Source organism: Sorghum bicolor, chromosome 1 (genome assembly GCF_000003195.3).
Source record: "Sorghum bicolor cultivar BTx623 chromosome 1, Sorghum_bicolor_NCBIv3, whole genome shotgun sequence".
Lineage (NCBI taxonomy): Eukaryota > Viridiplantae > Streptophyta > Magnoliopsida > Poales > Poaceae > Sorghum > Sorghum bicolor.
In genome coordinates, this window is record NC_012870.2 from 58,555,959 (window position 1) to 58,564,473 (window position 8,515).

An 8,515-nucleotide genomic window follows, 5' to 3' on the forward strand; every position below is an offset into this window, starting at 1 on the left:
AAGCTAGAGATAAAATGAGAGAGTGCAACACTTTCATACTACCTAGGGTGTGTTTGGTTTAATGGCGAGCTTGTCTTGCCTAAATTACATTGATCCCAAGGAAAAATATGGAGAAACTTTGCCACCACTATGTCGTGAGACTAACTAGCTAACTATCCAAACACGTTTCTAATGCCAGTTTCTCGGTTGATAACGTTAGGCAAAATTTGCTAAAGGAACTGAGTACACCATACACTCTATCCGTTAGGCTCCAAATAGTTGTGCCTCCTTACAAGAGTGCACAAAGGTGCTAGAGTTGTGAAGCTAAAATAATAGCTTTATTGGTTCCTACAAGAAATGAGATAAAAGTGGCTCCTTACTGTGTAAAGCATATAGTATCGCTTTGCTTCTGCCCTTGATGGCTTGATCCTTGCATGCTGCGGTTTTGGCGCTAGGCTGATCAATGGATTAGTATCGCTTTGCTTAAGCTTCCATGATTACCACTTAATTTCGTTTTTGTCCAGGTGCACGAGCACCCCCCACACGATACGCAGCTTCTTCGCCCCTGTATGCAGCATGGAAAAGAAACGAAAAGGTCACTGGTACTTGGCGCTCTCATGTCGGATGCAAGATGCCGGTACAATGGAGCCAAACACTGATCCATCAGTTGTTGATTAACATGTTTGACAACGCATGAATCACGCTAAAATTTTTGGCGCCCGTGTTCGTTTCACGGACCCCACGTTTCACACACCACAGCTGCTCTCCGTTCACGATGCGCATGCCGAGGCGCCACGCCACGACGGCAGGGACTTGTTTAGTTCCAAAATATTTTGCAAAATCGACACGGTAGCTTTTTCGTTTGTATTTGACAAATATTGTCCAATCATGAAATAACTAGGCTCAAAAGATTCGTCTCGTCAATTTCGACCAAACTGTGCAATTAGTTTTTATTTTTGTCTATATTTAATACTTCATGCATGTGTCTAAAGATTCGATGTGACAGGGAATCTAAAAAATTTTGCAAATTTTTTTGAAACTAAACAAGGCCCAAATCATCAGATCCCCATCCCACGCCCAAGCGCGCGGCCGCGCCTCGCCGACCGCCGACGCACCACCGCACCAGTCCGCGAGAAGTCAACTAAACGAGCCCAAAGGCAGAGACAAGGAGCTCGGATGCGGCGGCGCGCGGAGGTGGCCGTGGTGGGCGCGGGCCCCGCGGGGCTGGTGGCCGCGCGCGAGCTGCTCCGCGAGGGCCACGCCGTGGCCGTCTTCGAGAAGTCAGGCCGCGTGGGGGGCACCTGGGCGTACGACCCGCGCGCGGACGCCGACCCTCTGGGGCGCGACCCGGGCGCCCCCGGCGCCGTGCACAGCAGCCTCTACGCGTCGCTGCGCACCAACCTGCCGCGCGAGCTTATGGGCTTCTCGGGCTTCCCGCTGGCGGGGCGGGTGTTCGCCGGCGACCCGCGCACGTTCCCGGGCCACCGGGAGGTGCTCGCCTTCCTCGACGCCTTCGCCGTGGATTCCGGCGTCGCCGCGCACGTCAGGCTCGGAGCCGAGGTGCTGCGGGTGCGGCCGCTCTGTCGGGGGCAGCAAGGGGAGCAGTGGGCGGTGGCGTGGCGCGGGGAAGACGGCGGTGTCGCGGAGGAGGCATTCGACGCCGTCGTCGTCTGCAGCGGCCATTGCTCGGTGCCTCTGCTGCCCAAGATCCGAGGTGCCTTCTTCTACCTTCCCTTTTCCTCTCCCCTAAGAAGTACGGAGTAATAATATCATAACGAGAGAATCTAGCGATGCTTGTGTTGTGTGTTACAGGAATTAACGAGTGGCAGGGGAAGCAAATGCACAGCCACAATTATCGCACTCCAGAACCATTTCAAGATCAGGTGCTGCATCCTTTTCTTGCAGGTTGTCCTCATCAGGTCCGGTCTGATGCCCTTTTTTCAGAGTGTTGTAATTGTAGGATTGGGAGCCAGCGGAATTGACATTGCTAGAGAAATCTCACATGTGGCCAAGGAAGTGCACTTCGCAGCTAGGTACTCTGAGGACAGGCTTGGAAAGATTGAACTCTACCATAACGCTTGGATGCATGGCGAGGTTCAACTCTGAACTTTCTTAGCTCCCCTGTTTGATATGAACTTTCTTCTAAGCTAAGACATGCATATGGCAATCTCTGTTAATGGATTAATATGATATTATGATGAATGTATGATAAGCAGATAGAATGCATCCAAGATGACGGTCTGGTGCGCTTTGCCGAAGGTTCATCTGTAGCTGCAGATACCATTCTTTACTGCACAGGGTACGATTCGGATGTCAAAATGGTGTTCTATCTTTGCTCCTTTTGTGTAGTACATTTAGCACTCTTGAAACAGCAATAGGAGTACATTCAATTACCTTCAGGTACCGCTACCATTTCCCATTCCTCGACCTAGATGGGTTCACCGTTGACGACAACCGTGTCGGGCCACTGTACAAGCACGTCTTCCCACCAAAGTATGCACCAAATCTCTCTTTCGTTGGGCTACCATACAAGGTACAAAACCTAATTGGATTTGAAAATTCAAATATCTTTTAAGAGCATCGTTCTTTATATGGCACATTGAAGTCATCTAAGTCGACAATTCTCACACAAAACTTCTTGCATGTGTTTTTCAGAGCATCATCTTCTCGGCACTAGAGCTGGAATCCAAGTGGGTCGCCGCCGTCCTGTCGGGGCGTGCCACGCTGCCGAGCGAGGAGGACATGATGGCCAACGTGCAAGAGGACTACCAGCGCATGGAGGACGCCAGGAAGCCGAAGCGCCACACCCACACACTGTGGCCTCGATGGGTAAGAATCCGCTCAATAACCTCGACTTGATCGTCGGTAGTGGCTGAGCTTGCGCATGCCTTGCTATGCTACGGCCAGGTGGAGTACCTGAACTGGCTGGCGGACCAGGTCGGCGAGACGCACGTGGAGCCGCGGAGGTCCGAGATGTACGAGAAGGCGCTCAGGTGTGTCTGGTCCCTGGACGAGGGTTACCGTGATCGATGGGAAGAAGAAAACATTGGCTGCGGATCACCCTAGGATGAAGAGGTTTTTACCTGTGCCATTATAAAAGTTCAAAATGTCCTACATACCTGTTGACACCGTTTTTGGGCACGCGTCCAGGTTGGCAGGATAACACGGCAGTGTTTGTTTACAGGATGAGTTGCCGATTAGGGTGGTTGCCGATGGAGGAGAAGTTGAACGTAATTAAGTCTACAGGCGGTGATGTGTCTGTGCCGATGCTATGATGAGAAAGTCTGCCGATGACTATGGCACGGGAGTCTGCCGATGATACGAAAGAAGAGTTCGGCAGCCGCTGATGGTTTGTGACAGAGTTTCAGTTTGTCACGAGGGATAGTTTTGTTGTTTCCTTAAATATTTAAATCGTTTTGTATACAGATTCCGTGTAATTTGGAATTCGAATTCTAATCGTATTTGGCTATGGCTCTTTGAGCAGGGTATAAATATAGACCCTAGGACCTTGTAATGAGACATCTATCAATCAATAAAACATATGTTTCTACTCATATTCCAGCATCTACTTTTTCGACGATTTTGTCATACTTTTTCTTCCTTTATTACGAGTTCTTAGGAATTCGTCGACGTAAGCTCGGCGTGTTCTCGAGTTCCGCGTGAGTACCTCTTAGCCGTGACATCCGGGCGTATCGCTGTTGTCAGGACTAAAGTATTCAAGTTATCACCTTTGCCGATAGTAAGGTTAAATCAGCTGGCACGCCTTAACGTTTGAATCGGGTATTAGCCCTTTGTGTTTGCAGACCAGTTTTGCACCAACAATACCATCGAAACGAAGAAAAGTTCCTCAGTGCCCTTGCTAAAAATTTTCTTTACCTGCGTACCATTTCCGTCACATTGTCGTGTGTTTCTAACAGAGCTGGATGGCAAATTACTCTTTTGCCCATCACTATTTCCCGTCAATACCCATCGTAGTCTAGAGTCTTCGCTTGGAGCACTCCCTTCACTCTTTCCGGTCAATCCCCATCGTTCTTGAGTTCAATCCCAAACCTTAGAGAAGAGGAGAGAGAGAGAGAGTAGCGGGTGGGTGTGGAGGCGAGCGGTGGCATCAAGCGCTGGTGTCGGGCGAGTCCGTCCCACAGGGGACGAGCGCCGCGGGTCGAGGGGCGCATTGCACGGGGGTCAAGGGGCACGTCGTGCAGGGGTCAAGGGGCACGTTGCGCGGGCTGAGCGGGCTGAGCATCTAAAATGAGGTCAATGTGACCATCTTTGTGTGTAAACTTGATTCTGTAATTAAGCTGACTATGAACATGATGATAAATTTGGACCTCATTTGTAATACTTATTGTGGTTGTCGCAATTATTGATTATTCTAGATGCATTTCAAATTTATTATTATAATTATTAAAAAATTTCATATGCACATATATAGAGAAAAAGGGGGAATCATAGGATTACATTTGCGCCATTTGATGCATTCTATAACCAAGGGCAAAATCATATTTCCGCTGGCTATTAACTGTTGTTACAAGCAAAACTAACTGAAGTGGCACCTGGGAAAAGAAAACTTTGGACAAGGGTACTGAGGAGCTTTTTTCGTCTCGATGGTACACAAGTCATTTTAAATTTTTATAATGGCATATAAGTAAAAAGCTCAACTCGAATCAAGCATAACCCGTTATTATTCTTGATGATTACTTCACTTTGAAACTGCGCACTGCACGCGTATTATTATTGGTTCTGTGTCCAATAGGTACTAAGGTACAAGTAGTAGCAAAAGAAAATTCTGAAAAAAAATTATAACGCCGAATATGGACTTGCTACAATTCAAGTGCTTGAATTTAGTTTTTTTAATCGACTAAATTTCATTCATTGCAATTCTTGTAGGCATAATCTGTAATTTTCGATACCGAGAATGAAAAATCCTTTAGATAAAACCACACTCTTGACAAAACATCTTATTTGTGTCGGCACAAAGACAATTAACTTTGGCGGACAAGGAAATGCAACAAGTTACGAGAGTGACAATTTGTTCGACACAAAGAGTGTTACAAGAGTGACACGAAGACAACCAACAAATCACAAAAATAACAAATTAGGTGGTATATATAAGAGTGTTAAAACTATTTTAAAATTCAGGCACCTAAAATATAGGAGAAGCAGCCGAATATTTTCAAAGAGAAAATGAGATGAGGTGGACCCTTATATGGAGATAGCATCATAGCCATTGTGTCTTCTTTCTTCCTCCGCAATGCTGCACACTGTTCCTGCCTAGGGAAAAAATGTTATACTTTTTTGTAAAATTGAGTTGATTACTCTAAAATTTATGTGTGATTCCTGTAAAATTACTATATTTCAAACAGATCCTAAATAACGCCTCCTGTGGATCACCATCTCTCCTATGGTGCTGCCACCACCTCCATCTTCTCTCAGAAACCTAGTAAGGATTCAATCATATGGATATAGGAAATACAAGATTTTTTTTGGTCTCAACAGGAAAAGAGGGAAACATAGACTTGAGTAAATAAGATCCTATACTCAGTCTCATATATCTCTATAGAATTATGTGAAAAGACATTTTCGACGAAAGTCTTATATATGGTATGGAGGGAGGTTTTCCCATCTTTCAAGATCGACCCACAATATGGGCCAAAAGCCAAAAAAAAAAGTAGTTCACTTTTAGCCCTTATAAAAGAAGCTTGTCTAGAAGCTTCTTCACTTCTTCCTCAAATGCACTCATGTGCATAGCCATTTTCGTTCACATTAAAAATATATTTTACAACAATATATAGGTAAGTAGAGATATAGATATAAATAACTGTGTATCTATATGAATTTATTTTCTGTTGGAAGGTCAGAATTTGAGGAAACACTAGAACTCTTAATATATCTCTAATATTAAAGGATAAAAGGTTTTTTTCATCGTTTATTGGCCACAACTATTTGACGGGTTAAAATAGATCCAATTTTTCTCAGCGTCCGTAAGCACCGAGTAGAGTTTAATTCCAAAATAAATTGGAAAAGAAGGGTTTCCATGGTCCATCACTCTTTCCCCGTTCAAACATGGTGTGGAGTTTGATATCTAAATCACGCTCTTGTAAGCACGCATCTATATCCGGTACGAAGTTTGATTTTTCAATGAATCAAAGCACATGATTTGATTGGCGAATAAGCATCCGCAAGCCACGGATAGATCAATTAAAACACGTAATCTGATTAGCGAATAAACCTGAGCCCATAAATCATTAGATAATAACCATATAATGGCTGAAAGTTTCGTTACAATAACCTGATTAGCGAATAAACCTCTGAGCCAGTCTTAATGTATAGTTTCATGACATAGTTACCAAGACTATTTGGTAATCGATCCACATGAGTTTCATGGGAATGAAACTTCTCTCTCATCTGATAAAACTTCTTCATTTAATGATCCTGCTAAGTCAGCAATTTTGTTTATGTAGTACCATATTTAATATGCATAACACTCCTATAAAACATGCAGTGACACAAGTTGGAATCCCTCCCTCGTGGGCCACAACCTTGAGCGCTCGTGGGCTCGCGGGCCTGACGATCTCCAGATCTCCAAGTCTCGCGGTTCTCCCTCTTGGGCAACGAGCCACTGGATCAGTTCACTCTTGTGGGCCTCTGAACATGGGAAAAACACTTCTGCACTCAACTAGTCAACTTCTTTGCTCAAAAGAAAAAGGCTAGTCAACTCCATCCCACCATTAAAAAAAAAACTTCTTCCCGCCTCCGGGAACAGACGAACTCCAGATAGCAGAGACGATGAAATAGGGCTTCTAAACTGTCCGGCACTATATAGGTTTTGCTTTTTCTCACGGGCTGCTGCAAGAGAGCCACGCTTCTGATCTTGCTTTTCGACAAGTCAAACTTTTTTAAATTTAACTAGAAAATATATTAGATAGTATTAATATTTTTTTCTATAAATAAGTATATTATAAAATTATATTTTATGCTCAACCTAATAATTATATATGATAAATATTAGTATAATTTTATATATATTTAGTTAAATTTCAAAAAAGTTAACTCTTCGAGAAATGAAACGTACATTTATTCATGGACTGAGTGAGTAGTTTATTACTATTATATATACAAAACCTATTATTGTCTAGTCAACAGGAACAACGGCCGTTACCAAAATTTTACTTTTTATAAAAAATATTTATATGAGTAGTGCTCAACCCAAATTTATAATAATAATAATAATAATAATAATAATAATAATAATAATAATAATAATAATAATAATAATAATAATAATAATAATAATAATAATAAAAGCTTGCATCGGATTAGCTAGCTCCTTTTTTCAATAAACAGGAGGGGCGAAGCCCCTACTGAAATAAAATTAACCCGAAAAGTGTTCGAATACAAATAGCTGAAAACATGTAGAAAAAAGAGGTCAAGGCTAGCTTAGGAAACAAAAAAAGAAAAAGAGAAAAAGCTCCACAGGATTAGGAGAAACCAGGCTACGAGAGATTTGCAATCCATTGATCTAAGCTATTTGAGATGCTATGCTTCACCCTGTACTTAAGTAGACCTATTTCTCTTCTGAAGTCTTCTTTGAAATTCAGGATAAGTGGATTGATCTGCTTGAAAATTAAGTCGTTTCTAGCTTTCCACATCACCCAGCTCATCAGAATTATGATCTCCATGAAAAAAAAGGTACTGAGACCTGGTTCCTGAAACTCTGTAGAACTTGGAACACTTCTAGATCACTGGGTGTTTGGACATTTATCCATGCCCAGCACTGAGTTGCAAAGGGGCATTGCAAAAGAAGGTGCATCAATGTCTCATCCACTCTGTTGCTGCAGAGGACGCAGTTGTAGTGTTCTAGATTCATATTTTTCCTTCTCAGAAGTTCACTGGTGCTGATTCTATCCTTTAAGACTAACCAGAAGAACACTTTATGTTTGTTCTGGCACGCACTTTTCCATATCCATTTGAAAGCCGGATGAGGGTGGCTAAAGCCGCTCAGTTGTTTGTATGCCTTATTTACTGAAAAAGTTTCAGCATTCCAAATATATGCCCAAACATCTAGTTCTTCATTCAGTGTGATTTCATTCAGCTCTTGATGTAGCAGCGGTAACTGTGAGTGTGCCTGGGCAGACAGAGGTAATGTAAAGAGACTATGAAGTGGGTTCTGAGTGTGTCCATGGATGAAAGGTATGTGTCTCTTTTTTGCAAAAGAGAGTAATTCTGGGAATTTGTTGGCTAGGACATCACTTCCCCACAGATCATCCCACAATAGATAGGAGGTTCCACTGTTTATTTTGACTCGAGCCATCCCCTTGAACTTGTGTAACAATTTCAAAATATCTCTCCACCAAAACGAGCCCTTTTTTGAAGATCCCGGCAGAGCCCCAGAACTGTAATATGATTCCTAGATCTGCGCTACCCAGGGCAAGTCCTCTTTGTTGAAGAATTTGTGAAGGTGCTTTAACAGGAGGGTCTCATTCTGTGTTCTGATGTTTATGACCCCTAGCCCCCCTTCTTCTTTTGATCTACAAAC

General features: G+C 43.2%; 1 protein-coding gene across 4 annotated transcripts; it reads left to right on the forward strand.

Annotated features, from left to right (window-relative positions):
- On the forward strand, nucleotides 1,058–3,533 carry LOC8155328 (flavin-containing monooxygenase FMO GS-OX-like 2). 4 transcript variants are annotated; one of them, XM_021451958.1, is made up of 8 exons: nucleotides 1,058–1,693; nucleotides 1,768–1,862; nucleotides 1,924–2,073; nucleotides 2,196–2,278; nucleotides 2,380–2,512; nucleotides 2,635–2,808; nucleotides 2,887–3,054; nucleotides 3,164–3,533. In XM_021451958.1, the coding sequence occupies exons 1-7, from the start codon at nucleotides 1,156–1,158 to the stop codon at nucleotides 3,043–3,045; spliced, it is 1,332 nt and encodes a 443-aa protein (XP_021307633.1). In that variant the 5' UTR covers nucleotides 1,058–1,155; the 3' UTR covers nucleotides 3,046–3,054; nucleotides 3,164–3,533. The 4 variants fall into 4 exon arrangements, with proteins under 4 accessions (XP_021307633.1, XP_021307632.1, XP_021307631.1 ...); XM_021451956.1 differs by having other exon boundaries at nucleotides 1,059–1,693; nucleotides 3,130–3,355; XM_021451959.1 differs by having other exon boundaries at nucleotides 1,061–1,693; nucleotides 1,792–1,862; nucleotides 3,130–3,355.